Source organism: Bombus terrestris, chromosome 1 (assembly GCF_910591885.1).
Source record: "Bombus terrestris chromosome 1, iyBomTerr1.2, whole genome shotgun sequence".
Taxonomy (NCBI): Eukaryota; Metazoa; Arthropoda; class Insecta; order Hymenoptera; family Apidae; genus Bombus; species Bombus terrestris.
In genome coordinates, this window is record NC_063269.1 from 7384071 (window position 1) to 7401774 (window position 17704).

General features: G+C 32.0%; 3 protein-coding genes and 2 long non-coding RNA genes across 12 annotated transcripts; 2 read left to right on the forward strand and 3 right to left on the reverse strand.

The window, feature by feature from the left end:
* Positions 1 to 195: 195 nt before the first annotated feature.
* LOC100650992 (protein abrupt) lies at positions 196 to 3933 on the reverse strand. Of its 3 annotated transcripts, none has more exons than XM_012309496.3 (5): positions 3740 to 3933; positions 3074 to 3263; positions 2796 to 2978; positions 2362 to 2611; positions 196 to 1862 (listed from the first exon to the last, which is right to left on the reverse strand). In XM_012309496.3, exons 2-5 carry the CDS (start codon positions 3260 to 3262, stop codon positions 1225 to 1227), a joined length of 1260 nt encoding a protein of 419 aa, XP_012164886.1. In that variant the 5' UTR covers position 3263; positions 3740 to 3933; the 3' UTR covers positions 196 to 1224. The 3 variants fall into 3 exon arrangements, with proteins under 3 accessions (XP_012164886.1, XP_012164893.1, XP_012164901.1); XM_012309503.3 differs by lacking the exon at positions 3740 to 3933 and adding an exon at positions 3426 to 3572; XM_012309511.3 differs by lacking the exon at positions 3740 to 3933 and adding an exon at positions 3510 to 3528.
* A 145-nt stretch (positions 3934 to 4078) lies between these two features.
* Positions 4079 to 6389, forward strand: LOC100647716. 3 transcript variants are annotated; one of them, XM_012309533.3, is made up of 7 exons: positions 4079 to 4206; positions 4288 to 4440; positions 4586 to 4822; positions 4899 to 5087; positions 5183 to 5735; positions 5809 to 6082; positions 6162 to 6389. In XM_012309533.3, the coding sequence occupies exons 2-7, from the start codon at positions 4404 to 4406 to the stop codon at positions 6267 to 6269; spliced, it is 1398 nt and encodes a 465-aa protein (XP_012164923.1). In that variant the 5' UTR covers positions 4079 to 4206; positions 4288 to 4403; the 3' UTR covers positions 6270 to 6389. The 3 variants fall into 3 exon arrangements, with proteins under 3 accessions (XP_012164923.1, XP_012164929.1, XP_012164934.1); XM_012309539.3 differs by having other exon boundaries at positions 4899 to 5084; XM_012309544.3 differs by having other exon boundaries at positions 4203 to 4314; positions 6162 to 6388.
* A 485-nt stretch (positions 6390 to 6874) lies between these two features.
* LOC100647603 lies at positions 6875 to 7891 on the reverse strand (the record flags this gene model as incomplete). The annotated part of the gene is made up of 3 exons (XR_001098783.3): positions 6875 to 7414; positions 7533 to 7617; positions 7700 to 7891. It is a non-coding gene; the product is annotated as a baculoviral IAP repeat-containing protein 8 (long non-coding RNA).
* A 3083-nt stretch (positions 7892 to 10974) lies between these two features.
* LOC125384626 lies at positions 10975 to 13755 on the forward strand. 4 transcript variants are annotated; one of them, XR_007227704.1, is made up of 6 exons: positions 10975 to 11745; positions 11932 to 12024; positions 12112 to 12361; positions 12585 to 12933; positions 13030 to 13300; positions 13368 to 13755. It is a non-coding gene; the product is annotated as an uncharacterized LOC125384626 (long non-coding RNA). The 4 variants fall into 4 exon arrangements; XR_007227705.1 differs by having other exon boundaries at positions 10975 to 11672; XR_007227703.1 differs by having other exon boundaries at positions 10975 to 12024; positions 12585 to 12956.
* A 513-nt stretch (positions 13756 to 14268) lies between these two features.
* Positions 14269 to 16682, reverse strand: LOC125384656 (baculoviral IAP repeat-containing protein 7-B-like). The gene is made up of 4 exons (XM_048413496.1): positions 16530 to 16682; positions 15094 to 16225; positions 14927 to 15011; positions 14269 to 14808 (listed from the first exon to the last, which is right to left on the reverse strand). The coding sequence occupies exons 2-4, from the start codon at positions 16195 to 16197 to the stop codon at positions 14618 to 14620; spliced, it is 1380 nt and encodes a 459-aa protein (XP_048269453.1). The 5' UTR covers positions 16198 to 16225; positions 16530 to 16682; the 3' UTR covers positions 14269 to 14617.
* Positions 16683 to 17704: the final 1022 nt, after the last annotated feature.

The window sequence follows — 17704 nt, forward strand, 5'->3', positions numbered from 1 at the left end:
GGCAGTAATAAAACAAGTTTATATCCTGGATATTAATCTGTATGTTTATTGTTCTGACCTTTTTTTTTATTTACCGCTAAGACGATCATATTGCGATTCCATAAAAGTGGGTTAATAGTCATAAATAAATAATTACGTACAGTACGTCCAAAAAGGCCATGTACAAAAAATATTTGCAAAAACAGCTCGAAAGACTATGACCTGTAGAGATTCTTTTATTTAAAAGTATACAGTCTATGATAAAATAACCCTTTGCTATTTTGTCAAATGAGTCCGTTATTTATTAATTAAGCATAATTCATGTTATCGATTTTTTTACATCTAATAATCGATTCTGATATTCTAAATAAAACGCATGCCAATATTTTAAAAAGATAAAAAATGTATACAGATATAAATTATTTAAGTAGAAACTGGAATTTCTGTTCATTAATGTCCTTATTACAAAAGTGAATAAAAGCGAGATTTCGTTTAAACCTCAATATTATTATTGATACTGTGTTTGATTATTGATACCGCTTATTTTCAAACACATACAACACGTACAACAACAGAAATCCGAATTCTACTTGCGCATATGTTAAAATATTAATTTGATATTTTATTGGCAAAAGAAATGAGAAAAATAAGCTTCGAAGATAGATTCGTAATTCAATAAGTTTATATAAAACTGATCACACATAGTTATTGCGTGAGTGAATATTTGAAAGATATCGAAAATTTAGAAGTATTTTGCAATATTCTTATACCACCGCTTTCACTAGGCATAATTTTTCATCGACTATTCCCATTAACCCTAAAGATACTGTTCTTACTTACTAACGTGGAAGATTTTTGTATACTTTAACTTCGTTTTAAACGTCCTGTTTCAAGTTAATTTCATACCAATCGTAACAAGAAAGATTCAATAAAAAAATAATAAAATAAGAGTATGAAATAAATTATTCGTATAATATAACAATCAATTCATTCTGATGAATTTTACAAAACGATATCAATTCATTATTTCTGTCCTTAAACAACGCAAACAATAGTTTGAACATAAATTCGCATAAGTACATTAAAGCGATAAGTAAAAAAAAAATACGCTCGCTTAAAGTAAATTTGTAACATACGTTATAAAACGAATTAGCGACAAGAAACAAAACAGTTCCTAAATCACAATAACAGAGTGGAAACATCCTGTTCGCATTATATCTTCGCTTCCAATTTCTTCCTGTACATTCATCTAGCGATAGTTGGAGACGGAACGTTGCTTTGAGGGGAAACAACATTCGGTCCCTGTGATGTTGGTGAAGGAAGTGGACTGGGCTTACAAATTATTTGCTCACAGGTACTACTTCCACTATCAGTTCCATACGTCATTGACTGCTCATTGTAACTCGATAACTCGACTTCAGGTTTTACTTCTATCATCATTGTATCAGCTGGGGAACTCTGAACCGGATTACTACTAAATCGATATTTGCAAGAGGATAATAGGTGTCTACGTAAATTTCTCGCTTGCCGTAACGTAGCACCACATAATGGACAAACGCCTGGACAGTCGGATGCACCACGTATTTTAGACAAATTCATATTGCCTGTCAGCCCACAAGACGCTGTTCCAGCAGTTGTACCCTGAGTAACTAATGGGAGTGGTATACCAGGAGGAAAGCCCATATTTAAGGGACCAGGAAATTGCGGTATATGTAGTGGAGAATATGGCTGCATTGGCATTAAAGTGTGAAGGTGCGATTCATTGTCCGATATTTGATCCTGATGTGTTCCTGCCTGAGAATTTTCTGTCGACACTGGCTGCGCTTCTTGAGCACGTGGCGAGTGACAATTCCGGTGATTCGAATATTCCAACCGATCATTTGCTGTTAACAGACACAAACACAATATTACCATGCAGGGCTGAACTGATTTTTATATCTGAAATTTTTGAATCGTTATAACATGTGACATGATTAATTAGACGCAGTTCAACCCGATTGATGGTTGTGCTTGTGTCCGTTCTAATATAGAAAGGCTTAAAAGAAGCTTTAAACACTTATGGATCATACTTCGAAAATACATTAATAAATAATGAAAATAATATACCGGACACAGAACACATGTAAATATCGCATATCCATTCTTGTTAAAATTTGCCACTAAACTGATCATTAAATATACACAATAATATAATGATCAACTCAGTTCAATGTGATGAGAAAAAGAAAACTGTATAAAATATATAGTAATAAAATGATATCTCTTATTATTCTAAGTGAATATTAAATACAAAATGAGAATTTAAATATATATTTTCAATAAATTTAACAAATACAATAATTACAAAATACATTGCAATATAAAAAGCTAAATATTTCTTACCTGTATCATCACCATGTTCCGTATTATCTTCATCTTTATGCTCATAATTAGCTGAACGGCTATTATCACTTCCATCTATAGTCCTATTTTCATTATCAGCAGTATTGGCATTACGTGGCCATTTCCCAGAAGATGAAGATGACTTTCTTCTTTTTTTTCTTCGTTTCAATGGAAAATATGGACTAATGCTTTCTTTTGATAAAGTTTCATTTGTTGTTGGTATTGCTGATACAGGCACCTCTTCCCCATTCTAAATGAATAAAGATATGAATCATCCTTTTACATAAATGCATAAGAATTATTATTGATTAATAAATATATACTTAATTAAAACATGGACAAATATATAAAAATTGATAATTATATAATATGAAAATTATACGATATGAATATTTCAATAGAATATATTATTATATTTTGATTATAACACATACTTCAGTCAATATAGTAGGAGGTGTTAATCCATGAATACAAAGACAATGAGCAGCTTGAAGGAGTGAGGGTAGTTGAGAAGGTTCTACGCTCACTTCACCACGATACACAAACTCCAACAATGATTCCAAATCATCTGCTCCTATACCAGCTAACATAACTACTGGATGTTGACATGGTGTGCTCTGTTCATGGAAAATAAATTTAAAAGCAAATTATAATATTTCAAAGTTATAGATGGCATTCTATAAAACGTTCCATGTATTAATAATATTAAAACCTTTAATAAATCCAATAAAAAAGGACTAGCTGCACAAAGAACAATTTTATGTGCAGGGAAACTGCGTCCACCAGCGGCTAATGTAACATCAACCAGATCTCCATGACCTCTTAATAATTGTACCGCAGAAGCAAGTGATGAACTAAACTCTCCCCAAGACAGGCTATACAATTGACCACTGCTTCCCATTCTAAACAATAAATTATATATGATTCGAATAAAATTTGTAAATGATATTGCATATGAAAGAATTTATGATACAGTGACAGGAAATCAGTGTTTCCATATTGCTATAATGAAATTGACTAAACCATGGTTTTTTATAGAAAAAGTAAAGGAGAATTCAACATACGCGCATTTAATTGAAAGTACAACGTGTAGATCCAAATTTAATAAAGATTCGAGAAAATTGACCACTAACGGTAACGATACGTACTCGTCTCCCCCATCCACATTCTCTTAATTAGTGCCCCCACCCCGAAAAATATAATCTCGGCGTCGTCTGAAAGTTAACCTAGCAAAAACTTACACCGCGAAAAAATGATTGAAATTTTAAACAAAATCATGCAATTACAAATTGATAATGCGGACAGAATTCCTTTTATTTTAATTAGAGACAAAAAACAAACTAAACTTTGGAAATGTACATAACAAAGAATAACTCACATTGAGTAAAAGTTTATCGCTGTAAATTGCACGTTATATTACAATAAACCACGTTTAATTCGTTGCTCACAGGTTATAGGAACAAAAATGACGGTGGTGCTTTGTAATTTTATAAAATAATTGGCTTTTTGAGCCGAATAGACATATGAATTGAAAAATGAAATTCAAATACTGTCAGAAATTATCATGCACGTCACATTTTATGAGACCGTGCTGCCATCATATTACTAGTAAAAAAGACACTTTTGTTTAGGTACAAAATTAAAAGAGTTTTAGCGAAAATTACCAAAAATGAAACGAAATCAAACAAACTTTCGATTGTAATACAATCTTTAAATACAAGAAATTTTGTTATTTAATTTAAAACTATTTTTATATTATATAATTGAATTATCTAATTCAGAGTAGACAATACATTCAAGTACAGGAATTTACAAACAAATCAAACAAAATATAAAACCATATTTGTAGGTCACTTTCAATGTTTAATTCGATAAATGAATACAATAATATGTTAAAGACATATATTATAAAATACTGTGTTTTAGTACAAATTGGCATAAATTAAGAATCGGGTAATATATAATAGTATCAATAATATTTACGGAAGATCAAATTACAAACAAATTATCATAAAAGAGGGAATTTTTATTCGAAAAAAACTATGGAGAGGGAAGTCATAAAAGCGTTACAAAAAGGGGGTATTAAATTATATGTATAATTATATAACTACATATTATGCAATAATTTATTCTTCTGAATATTTAAAGCACATCTTTTTTTCTTTAGTTTAATACAATTAATTAAGAAAAAGACACATTTCGACATTTAGTTTTCGATTTTCAGAATATACGCTGAATAAAGTGAACAGTTACGGAGAAAATTTATTACACATTAGTGCTGCAAATGGTTGTATTGATATCACAAAAGAAATTTTTCGAAAACATGATTGCTGTCATATTATTGATAGAAAAAATAAATTTGGTTGGACACCACTAATGCTAGCAATTCGCAATAGAAACATTAAAATGGTTAAATATCTTTTACAAAAAAATGCTAATGTGAATGAATCAACTGATTTAGGTAAACAATTAATGTATCATATGAAAATATATAATATTGCTATATCAGTAAATTCGTTATTTCCATTGGTTTGTAGGCATGTCTGTTTTTGGATTGGCAGCTGCAATAAATAAAGATATGTTTGAAACTATATATGAAGCATATCCATCAGCACTATTGAATTCTCTAAATGATGATGTTACACCACTTTGCATTGCTGCTATGAAGAATGATAAAAATTTATTTTTCAGATTAATAGAATTAGGATTTAATGTTTCAAAAAGTAGTAAGATATTACAGTTTGTCTAAAATTGATACGATAACAATGCATAATATTGCTGGTAGAGTTTTTATTCATTCTTACCATTAATTTTCAAACAGATGACTATACTTACAGTATGATGAAGCAGTCAATAGTACCAGAAATAAAAAATTTGGCAAAATATTTTGACACAGAAGATTATTGGAATGACAATTCAGATAACATTCTTATAGAAAATGAACCAGATAACAAGGACTGTTTAAGTCTTTCCAAACTAGTAAATGAAAATAAAAGTAATAAGTCTCCTTTAAATGTTCATAAGATACCGATAGTTACATTTGATACTACAATGTGCAATAATGTCAACTGTAACAACAATGTCATAAAAGTTCCAAATGAACTTTTAAAACCTTGTGCATTAAGTTTAGAGACAAATCATTCAGAAAGTGTTCAGAGTAGTTTAATTTCACCCACCTTGACCTGCAATCTGAACGAACTGTTACCTACTTCTCCAAATATATATTTTACACAAAATAAACATAATGAGGAAATTAATTTGAATATACAAGATGAAGCAAAAGATAAACAATTGTTTTTAAATGAAGATGAAGATGAAATAATGCTAACTTGTTCAAAAAGTAGAAAGAATGTAAGCGAACTACCTTTGCAGAGGTATATTAGTTATTGCTCTATATTATATACAAAATAAATATGATATTTTAATTTAACTATATTGTTTGCAAAGATTACAGTCCATTCGGCCACAAGATTTAAATATTCAACACAAAGAAGATCTTGATACTACTCTTGAATATGTGCCTGAATTTAGTCCATTGCGCCAACAAAATATTCCTCCAAATATGAATGATGAAAATGTATTTGGGGAAAACACACCAACACCACCACGTTACAGGACACCTCCAAGAGGAATGATTTTAAATTCAGAAGAAGCAAAAATGTTTATTTTACTAAAACATTACGGATTAGGTCAATACGTGTCTATATTTCTCGAACAAGAAGTAAATATATTATTAAGTTATGTGTGTTATAGATATGTATAAAATTTTATTAGAAACGAATACTGTAAATTTATTTCAGGTTGACATTGACTTGTTTATGACTTTAACTAATGAAGATTTAATTGAAATTGGTATAAAAAATGAAGCTGACAGAAAAGCTATATTAGAAGTGATAAATAGATCATAAAAAATCAGTGATACAAGAAGAATTTATTATCTTTTATTAATTACATTTAATTATACATTATTATTTTATTTGTTATATACTAAAGCTGCTTTAATGTATGAATGTAAAAATATAATATGTTATGTTATAGCATATTGGTATTATTTTTTATACTAACTTAGTACACTTAAGAACACATATGATATATTTACATACGAAATGGCTATAAAATTGTTGTATTCTTGATGTGCGATAATAATTTATTAATAAGTACACTTTTTTGCTTTAGAATTATATGGAATTGAACGCTCTTTTAGCCAATCACTCAATTCACTATTCTCCAATTGATCCAACTGATTTATTTTTGCCATTGTCTCCACAATATTGTTTTGATCCTGTTTAATGAATTATAGAACGATTATATGCAATTTTAACTTAATCATACAGAATTTAGAAACATAAATATGCGTATACTGGTAAAGATATATATATATAAAATGAAACTATATAATATATATATATATATATAATAATAAATGAAATGAAACTGTATTATATATATATTTATATATATAAAACAGCGTCATTTTAATGACAATAAGGGGAGTAAAACAAAAAACAATTAGTTAGATGCGGAAAAAGTTAACTTTATTCGGATAAAATAAGATACATAATTATTATTAATGTTTAATTAAGTAAAATACACTTAAAATACAAAAAAAGCCAAAAATATAAAGAAAAAATGTATTTCATCAGTTTAATATTATGTTTCTATTTATTAATTACTGTAGAAATAGTACTAGAAATAAAATATTTTATCATTTCATGATATATACACTTAATTTAACGATACATGGTATCACAAATTTTAATGTGTGTACGTCAATTTTTAAAAATTGTAAAGTATATTTATATGAGAAATATGGATAAGCTAATTTATATATGTACATAATTATATATACATATGTGCATGCATTACGTCAAAAAGATACAGCTAGTGGCTTTAATTTCTCCTTGGCAAATTATGCATTGTGAGAAAGCTTGTGAACAGTAATCGCAGGTTGCTGCATGTCCACAAGGTAGGAATACAACTGTGACTTCTCGTTCCGCGCAAGCTTTACACAAACGAGCATTTTTCAATGTTCGACTTTTTTCCTTTGCAGCAGCTAAAATAGTAAACAGTATATTTAAATATAACATATAGTAAAATTTATTATATGTATACGGATTTGATACAAATTAACGAATTTATGATCAATCTATGTTTTTATTTTTATTACTTACCAAGTTCCTGAAGGAGAGTCGTTTCATTAGTATCATTTTCACTATTGGATCTCTCAGGATTCTTATCAGTAATTTGTGTTGATGCCTGAAATAAATATAATGTACATAAGTATATATTCGAATTATTAATCATACATATGGTTTAGGGTATATGTTTTTGTACTTACTTCAGCAGAAACTTCATATAACTCCTGGCCTGTTACATTATTAACATATTCCCTGCCCCGTACTGTTAATAAATAACAACAGCTGGGAGACGATATTGCATGCCGTTTCCATGGATCTTCTTCTGCTCTCCAATGTAGCGACACACGAGTCAACGGACATTTTGAATCAGGTTGTGATTTTGCCTCGGTTTGTCAAACCGTTAAATTATACGTTATGTAAAAACAAATAAACTCCGGGCAAAAACAATGTCACCGCTACGCGCAACCGTCGAACAATGGCGAATTCAAATGTTCTCTTTCTCTCTCTCTCTCTCTCCTCGGCTCTCCCGCAACTAATATAAATACACGGACGCGATCGCATTGCGACATTGATGGTTAAAGTGATTAAGGCGATTAGTTGCGAATTATTTATTATTTTACTTATTTATTACTTTATTTATTACTTTTAAATATACGTGACGATCGGTTACATGTAATCTGCTTCGTTATTATCTAATACTCCAAACCAACTTATCCTCTACATTGGTGACCCCGACGTGATCGACAGCGAAACAGAGGTGTGACCGTGATAGCACTACCGAGCCTTCCATCATCGCGAATCTAAGTCTGTGACAAGGTGGACCTTCTCCGCTACGACGAACACGGAGCGGCCCTTCCTTCAGTAAAACCTCCTGGACACCTCACCTCCAATCGGCGCGCAAAAAGCAGGTGACTGGGCACATGACGACTACTGGGAGGAACAAAGACCTACAACCGCACGCACCGTACCGACAGGATCCACCGCAACATCGAAGACATCGCGCAACATCCATACGGGCTCTTAACAACAATCAGCTGACGTTTTACCGCACTCTAAGGTTATGACGTTATCTCTGGTAAGGGGGTATTGTAGCGGCACTCGACAACAAATATAGCTACACGACACTAACTAAGCAACAGACACGGTAGCGAAGTGGTTAGCGCTTTAGGTTTCGAACGTTCAGGATCCTCGTTCGATTCCAGACGCCCGTGATCCTACTTTTCTTCCACGCATCAAAATAAAAGAATAATTAGCAGTGCCCCAGCAGCACATCTACAGCCGGCAACTACTACTATCACCGATAACATAACACACATACGCATGCGCCTCTACACCCTATATTAATTCCACATTGGTAACAGGTAGTGAAATCATCGATTGCGATGTAGTAGAAACCAGCATCGGCCAATTCTTCCTTTGTCTGTCTCATATACATAGGCCATGTTGTGAATGAGTTTAATCTCGATACATAACTGGCATATTCAGAATTTTCCGGTTTTTTAATAATATTTAATCCCAAACGGCTAAGTTCATATGCCGTCGGGTTTCGTGAATATCTTAAAAATCGATGGTCATTAAAATCAAACGACTCTTGATATTGTAAGGACAACATATGTAGCGGCACATGAGTCAGAGGGCATTTCAAATCATGTTGTTGTTTTGCCTCTGAGTATCAAGACCGTTAGATTACAAGTAATGTAAGAACAAATAAACTCCGGGCAAAACAATGTGGCCGCTACATGCAACCGTCGAATGAAGACGAATTTGAATTTTCCGACTCTCCACCGACAAGTGTAAATAAACGGACGCGATCGCGAGCAAGACGGTGTCGAACAGTATATATCGAGTATCAAATAGTATCAGCGAGAATCAACAGGGTATCTCCGAGTTCCGCGAAGAACAATAACGAGTATTTATTCCGCGTTTTATATTTTGTATCAACGACTCACTGTACGTCTATTTATTTATTTACTACAAATATATTTGACGGTCTGCGACAGCAATCTCGTTATATCTCGATACCTTTTCTCCACCAATCCTCCACACTACTGTCTACCGAGAAGGAACTACTTGTTTCTTACAAATCTTATCCCTACCCACAGTACCGCAAGTTGTCAAACAATCAAATTTCATCGATGCCCCGCTCCTTACTGTAATGTAATGTACTGTTCTCAAGTAAACGACGCACGCTAGGTACAGCAAGGTACAGAAATTATACCCCTTATTTACTCACATTTCGAAAATGATGCCGCTTTTGAAGGAATTCTTATTTGTTCGCTTCTTACTTGACAATATTAACACGTTGTTTAAAATATCAGTAAAAGCTGCTACGGAGTCTAGAGAGTCAAAGAGAGCGACAAAAAATTGCAATTTATTATTAACACACATAATGAAAGAGGAAATGATAATAGATGCTTGGTATTAGGTTCTAATCGAGTTTTCGTATTGTTTGGAATTTCCATATCGTTCTGCTTCAGATTTGACATACTCCGCTGTTTGACATACTCCGTCCCTTTGTCAACCGCTAATCGCTACATTGTTTCGGTTCAGGTGACCACCATTCTAAGGAAACACCCTATATACAAGACAATACGATTCTTGCCTGAAGGTGGGAAAAAATATTTAGTAAGAAGGTAAAATATAGTCTAAAGTCTCAGGTTACCGTTACACGTTTAATTTTACTTTATGGCACCCAATACTTTATGGCGTGTACCCAGCCTCGGTTTGAATCATCGCGGATTATAATAAAATTATTTTTAGAAATAAGTACGCAGATTTTTCAATATATGAAACATCTTGAACAGGGTTTCTGCAGGAAAATTGAACCATTTGTAACATTTTATAAATTCATTTTGAGATAAAGGTCTCTCACGATGCGAATAGTAAGACGCTGTAGCATTATGTTATATTGTATTATACATATTGTACCATGTCATATAAATATACATAGATATTTATACACACATATGTATATATTCACATACATATACGTATATATATATACGTAAATTCCCTAGAGGACATGTAGGATAGGGATTCTTTTTGTTTTACGGGTAGCACGACAGGTTGTGTTTCACGGACAGACCGATCTTCTTTTGTTTTACGGACGATCATTTTAAAAAGCACGTTTTTCCCGAACGGACTGACAGAGAGTTACATTAGAGACAGACAAGGTTACGGAATAGTTATTTAAGATTTTAAAGACTGAAGAAGAAAGATCGGTAGCTCAGGACGTTGAAAATCGATTCTCGATTTTCAGGTAAACATTGTACTAAAGACTCGTTATTTCCCGTTTATATAATTATTGTTATTTATTGTTATAGTCGAATATTAATTGTTGTTTATTTTTGTATTTTATTATTTACTTCATAATAAAAACTCGATTTTCAGACTACAGAATCGATCCCTGAATTATCCCCAGATTACGATCTTACACATATATACACACACATATATATTTGTGTGGATATATGTATCGCAATCATATATCGTCTTTGGCACTTTTCGCAAATGTTCCTTGCAACAATATGCCATCGTTTGGCATTAAAAATGTTAATTGCGAATGCAGTAGAAGATAGTAAAAACGAAGAATGAAGATATTCGAGCAAAACGCAATACACTTAGCTTGAAAAGCAGTAATATCTTGAAAAATAACGAGGGAGACGTTCTCGTCTGTCAAATGCAAGAAAAATTATCGACGAAGTAGAACCATTAAAATTGACGACGCCTATGTTTTGTTACTAACAATCCTGAAATTGCTAAAGTCAATCATCATTCTCATAATTGAATTTTCTAGCAGCTGTTTATATTCTTGTACAATGTAGCGGCGTATCCACTGTATCCGTTTACTCTCATTTCGATTGTTTTTCTAATTTTTCTTTATTTTTATCTAGCATTTTGCATTCGATGTGTCTTAGGCACCTAAGATCCTGAACTCGAAATCTACACTGGCTTTTGTTGAGATAAATGTCATGTTGGTATGATCGCTAGTTCCTACATCCAGTGTTAGAACAACTGCTTTGCGATTCTCTTCTGTTTTTCCCCATCCGTCACGTCTTTTTTATCTGAGTTTTCGCTGTGTGTAAATGGCTGTACAAGGTGTTGAAGTACACAGGATACACAGGTGTGAAGTACACAGTACAATGAAGTACACAGGATACAACAGGATAATCTGTATGAATCAATTGAATTTCAAAACCCAAACCAATGTAATAACAGCTTTAAACAGCATCTGAAAAACGATAAGGTCCAAGAAAACAACTTGCGATTAAAAGAGTCGTATATCGAAAAATTCAAGGGTTTATTATAAATTAATATATAAAGATTACTCTGAACATTTTTCAATGATTTTCTATGCAATAATATAATAATTCTATGTAATAACTTTCTCTGTTTTCGTTTTCATTATTTCGATTCTTTTTTATTTCCACAGTTCAATAATCTCGCTGTTCATTTGATTCGCATTTATTTTGCGAAAGACGATATAAATATTTTCTCCCACGTACTTAACAAAGGAAGGTTATAGGTATTCTTAAACGTTTGCAACCTTTTTCAAATTTTTCAACAGCTTTCCTAGGAAACATATTATGTAATATTTAATTAATTTTAACAGATATGCACTTAATTTAAAGAAATGGTGAAAAATTATGAGATTTAGTCTAAGTGCATCCTTTACTGGCTTTACTGAACTACGCAATTATCGTGTACACCAATAAATGGCATCAAATGCACATGTTATACATTATTTGACATACTCTATTGTGAATTATCCTTCGAAGGCTTTGCTATATTGTTTTATCAAAAGAATTTAGAGTGACTTGTGTGCAACTATCTACCCTATTCTATAAATTATTTCAAGAAATGTAAGCATAACAGCTGATTCTTCCATATTTATGTAAAAAATATTAGATGAGTTTTCCAATAACCGATACTCTGCTGTGATGCCATCATTTTGTTTAACAAAATTTGAGCTGATTAATGTTTTTATAAATTAAAAAAATATAAAGTTATTCCTTACAAAATGTTTATTTTAGCATGTACTATCGCAGCACGATATTGTATATTAATATAACCTTTTTTCCCCAGACCATGAACCATACAGGTCTTCGTTAAGGCCTTAACAGAGAAAACTATTACTCTTGAAGACGAAGCTTCTGACACGATAGAGAATGTTAAAGCAAGGAACTTTTAAAACCCTGTGCATTAAGTTTAGAGACAAATCATTGAGAAAGTGTTCAGAGTAGTTTACTTCCAATCACCTTGACTTGAAATCTGAACAAACTGCTACCTACTTCTTCAAATTTATATTTTACACAAAATGAACATAATGAGGAAATTAATTTTGAATATCAAAGATGAAACAAAGGAGAAACAATGGTTTGTAAATGAAGATGAAGATGAAGCAATGCTAACTTGTTCAAAAAGTAGAAAGAATGTAAGCGAACTACCTATGCAGAGGTATCTTAGTTATTGCTCTATATTATATACAAAGTAAATATGATATTTTAATTTAGCTATATTGTTTGCAAAGTGTTACAGTCCATTCAGCCACAAGATTTAAATATTCAACACAAAGAAGATGTTGATGCTATTCTTGAATATGTGCCTCAATTTAGTCTATTGCGCCAACAAAATGTTCTTCCAAATATGAAGGATGAAAATGTATTTAGGGAAAATACACCATCACCACCACGTTACAGGACACCTCCAAGAGGAATGATTTTAAATTCAGAAGAAGCAAAAGTGTTTATTTTACTAAAACATTACGGATTAGGTCAATACCTAAATTCCTCGTTCAAGAAGTAAATATGTTGTTACATGTATAAAATATTATATTTATTATAAATTAATATTGTAAACTTATTTCAGGTTGACATTGATTTGTTTATGACTTTAACTAATGAAATGAACTAATGAACTAATTGAGATTGGTATAAAAAATGAAGCTGACAGAAAAGCTATGTAAATTGTGATAAATAGTTCATAAAAAATCGGTGGTACAAAAAGAATTTTTTATCTTTTATTAATTATATCTAACTATGTATTATTATTTTATTTGTTATATACTAAAGCTGCTCTAATGTATGAATGTAAAAATATAATATGTTATGTTATAGCATATTGGTATTATTTTTTATACTAACTTAGTACAGTTAAGAACACATATGATACATTTACATACGAAATGGCTGTAAAATTGTTGTATTCTTGATGAGCGATAATAATTTATTAATAAATACACTTTTTTGCTTTAGAATTATATGGAATTGAACGCCCTTTTAGCCAATCACTCAATTCACTATTCTCCAATTGATCCAACTGATTTATTTTTGCCATTGTCTCCACAATATTGTTTTGATCCTGTTTAATGAATTATAGAACGATTATATGTAATTTTACTTAATCATACAGAATTTAGAAACATAAATATTCGTATACTGGTAAAGATGAGCTGCCATCTCTATCAGATTTAGCTTCTGGTAGCTTCTCCTTTATCGTTAAATGTTTTTGTCTTTGATATTTTTCCTGCGGTAGCTATTATTAAATAGAGAAGATCATAAGCGAAGCATGCACAATGAAAGTATAATAAAAGAAAAAGTAAGCTCTAATTTTTATGATTTGAAGTATGTATGTATATATATAAAATGAAACTACATAATATATATATATATAATAATAAATGAAATGAAACTGTATTACATATATATTCATCTATATAAAACAGCGTCATTTTAATGACAATAAAGGGAGTAAAACAAAAAACAATTAGTTAGATGCGGAAAAAGTTTACTTTATTCAGATAAAATAAGATACATAATTCGAATTAATGTATAATTAAGTGAAATACACTTAAAATACAAAAAAAGCCAAGAATATAAAGAAAAAATGTATTTGATCAATTTAGTATTACGTTCCTATTTGTTAATTACTGTAGAAATAGTACTAGATATAAAATATTTTATCATTTCATGATATATACACTTAATTTAACGATACATGGTATCACAAATTTTAATGTGAGTCCGTCAATTTTTAAAAATTGTAAAGTATATTTATATGAGAAATATGGATAAGCTAATTTATATATGTACACAATTATATATACATATGTGCATGCATTACGTCAAAAAGATATGACTTGTTGCATTAATTTCTCGTTGGCAAATTATGCATCGTGAGAAAGCTTGTGAACAGTAATCGCAGGTTGCTGCATGTCCACAAGGTAGGAATACAACTTTTGTTTCTCGTACCGTGCAAACTTTACACAAACGAGCATTTTTCAATGCTCGATTTTTTTCCTTCGCAGCAGCTAAAATAGTAAACAGTATATTTAGATATAACACATAATAAAATTTATTATACGTATACGGATTTCATACAAATTAACGAATTTATGATCAATCTGTGTTTTTATTTTTATTACTTACCAATTTTCTGAACGAGAGTCATTTCATTAGTATCATTTTCACTATTGGATCTCTTAGGAATCCCATACGAAATTTGTGTTGGTGTCTGAAATAAATATAATGTACATAAGCATATGTTCGAATTATTAATTATACATATTGTTCAGGGTATATGTTACTGTACTTACTTCTGTAGAAGTTTCATATAACTCCTGGCCTGTTACGTTATTAGCATGTTTGAAATCCTGTACTGTTGATATGAAATAACAGGTGGGAGACAAAATTGCATGTAGTTCCAATGGATCTTGTTGTGGTCTCCAATTTCCTATTCTAACTCCACAATGGAAACAGGTAGTGATATTTTCAATTTCTGTGTAATAGAAGCCAGCATCGGCTAATTCTTCACTTTTCTGTCTGATGTATGCAGGCCATCTTGCGAATGAGTTTAACCTGGATTCGTAACTGACATATTCCAAATTTTTTGGTTCCTCAACTTTTCTTAGACCCAAACGGCAAAGTTCATATGTCGACAGGGTTCGTCGATGTTTTGAAAATATACGGTCATGAAAATCAAATGAATCTTGATATTTCAAACCATAAGGACAAGATATATTTCTTCTTTTTCTCCGTAGAATTCTATCGGGATTTGCTCCAATTGGTACATTATCACAATGTTCATTGCGGATAAATCTGCACTCCGGAGAACACATTATATGAATTTGCATGGGCAAATAACCCTGTGCCCAGTGACTTATCTCCACTTGACACTCGAAGCATCTCACTCTATCTATTTCACCAGTAAAAAAGAATCCTGCAGCTGCAAGACTGGTAGGGTGAATGAATGATAGAGGCCAATTTCGAAAACTCCAGAGTCTTGCTGCCTCAAAGCGAAAATCATCATAATTTTCTCGAATCTCACGCCACGAAGATGGAGCCATCGATATTATTGCCGAAAGCAATTCCGTTATTGGCAACGTATAGTTTTCGGGAATCATTAAGTCCATTGGCGACGACGAGTGGTCGGGGTACATTGGTAGCATTGGCAACGACGAGTTGTCGGGAAACATTGGTAGCATTGGCGACGACGAGTGGTCGGGGAACATTGGTAGCATTGGCGACGACGAGTGGTAGGGGAACATTGGTAGCATTGACGACGTCGAAGGTCTCGGTGATATTAAATGCACCGGCCTCGCTGCCGATGTTGAAGGTACTGCTGCGGCTGAATCGTCCGCCGATATTGAATTAATCCATGATGTTGCATCGTCGGACGAAATTGAATGAGCCGACGACATTGTGTCAATCGACGAAATGTCTTAAAACCTATTTAAAAAAATAATATAAGATTAAAATATCTACTGATTAGAACAAGCCGATATTATCGAAGTAATCTCAGCCCCGTTTGCTTTAGCGCAAAAATTAAAAATTGTCTTTGAAAAATTACAGCGATTTTATTTGATAATTGAAGCGTTTGAAGAATCACGAAACTTTCTGTACAATCTACATAAATGCTTTCGCTACGATATTTTGACTTATAAATGGTAAAACGATTTTAGTTTACTCATTTTCGAGAAATATTATACGCGTACAATTGATGAAACAGGAATATATTACAGACAAAACTTACCAATATCAGATGTTCACGTCCCGATTCAACAGCACACCAACTCTTCAAGTGGAATCTTAACAAAGATTTAATATCTTATTCTTGTATATTTTATATTTTTAGATTTACTAAAACTGCGTTGTCGCACGAACGAACAAGCTCTTCGACCATCAATCAGATACTGAACCTTGAAACTACTATGAACGGAGAAGGAACTACCTGTTTCCTACAGATCTTATCCCCACTCACAGTACAAGTTATCAACCAATCAAATTTCATCGATGCTACGACCCTGTACTGTACTGCACTGTACTGTTCTCAAGTAAACGACGCACGCTAGGTACAGCATGGTACAGAAATTATACCCCTTATTTACTCACATTTCGAAAATGATGCCGCTTTTGAAGGACAATATTAACACGTTGTTTAAAATATCAGTAAAAGCTGCTACGGAGTCTAGAGAGTCAAAGAGAGCGACAAAAAATTGCAATTTATTATTAACATACATAATGAAAGAGGAAATGATAATAAATGCTTGGTATTAGGTTCTAATCGAGTTTTCGTATTGTTTGGAATTTCCATATCGTTCTGCTTCAGATTTGACATACTCGTCAACCGCTAATCGCTACATTGTTTCGGTTCAGGTGACCACCATTCTAAGGAAACACCCTATATACAAGACAATACGATTCTTGCCTGAAGGTGGGAAAAAATATTTAGTAAGAAGGTAAAATATAGTCTAAAGTCTCAGGTTACCGTTACACGTTTAATTTTACTTTATGGCACCCAATACTTTGTGGCGTGTACCCAGCCTCGGTTTGAATCATCGCGGATCATAATAAAATTATTTTTAGAAATAAGTACGCAGATTTTTCAATATATGAAACATCTTGAACAGGGTTTCCGCAGGAAAATTGAACCATTTGTAACATTTTATAAATTCATTTTGAGATAAAGGTCTCTCGCGATGCGAATAGTAAGACGCTGTAGCATTATGTTATATTGTATTATACATATTGTACCATGTCATGTAAATATACATAGGTATTTATACATACATATGTATATATTCACATACATATACGTATATATATATACGTAAATTCCCTAGAGGACATGTAGGATAGGGATTCTTTTTGTTTTACGGGTAGCACGACAGGTTGTGTTTCACGGACAGACCGATCTTCTTTTGTTTT

Coding starts and splice junctions, on each gene's coding strand:
- LOC100650992 (XM_012309496.3), bottom strand. CDS start 3,262: ATGGGAAGCAGTGGTCAATTGTATAGCCTGTCTTGGGGAGAGTTTAGT. Junction 2,612..2,795: donor CTCCTACTATATTGACTGAA/GTATGTGTTATA, acceptor TTATTCATTTAG/AATGGGGAAGAGGTGCCTGT. Junction 1,863..2,361: donor GGAACATGGTGATGATACAG/GTAAGAAATATT, acceptor GTCTGTTAACAG/CAAATGATCGGTTGGAATAT.
- LOC100647716 (XM_012309533.3), top strand. CDS start 4,404: ATGGAGAGGGAAGTCATAAAAGCGTTACAAAAAGGGG. Junction 4,823..4,898: donor GAATGAATCAACTGATTTAG/GTAAACAATTAA, acceptor ATTGGTTTGTAG/GCATGTCTGTTTTTGGATTG. Junction 5,736..5,808: donor AGCGAACTACCTTTGCAGAG/GTATATTAGTTA, acceptor TTGTTTGCAAAG/ATTACAGTCCATTCGGCCAC.
- LOC125384656 (XM_048413496.1), bottom strand. CDS start 16,197: ATGTCGTCGGCTCATTCAATTTCGTCCGACGATGCAACATCATGGATT. Junction 15,012..15,093: donor TATATGAAACTTCTACAGAA/GTAAGTACAGTA, acceptor TATTTATTTCAG/ACACCAACACAAATTTCGTA. Junction 14,809..14,926: donor GACTCTCGTTCAGAAAATTG/GTAAGTAATAAA, acceptor TTACTATTTTAG/CTGCTGCGAAGGAAAAAAAT.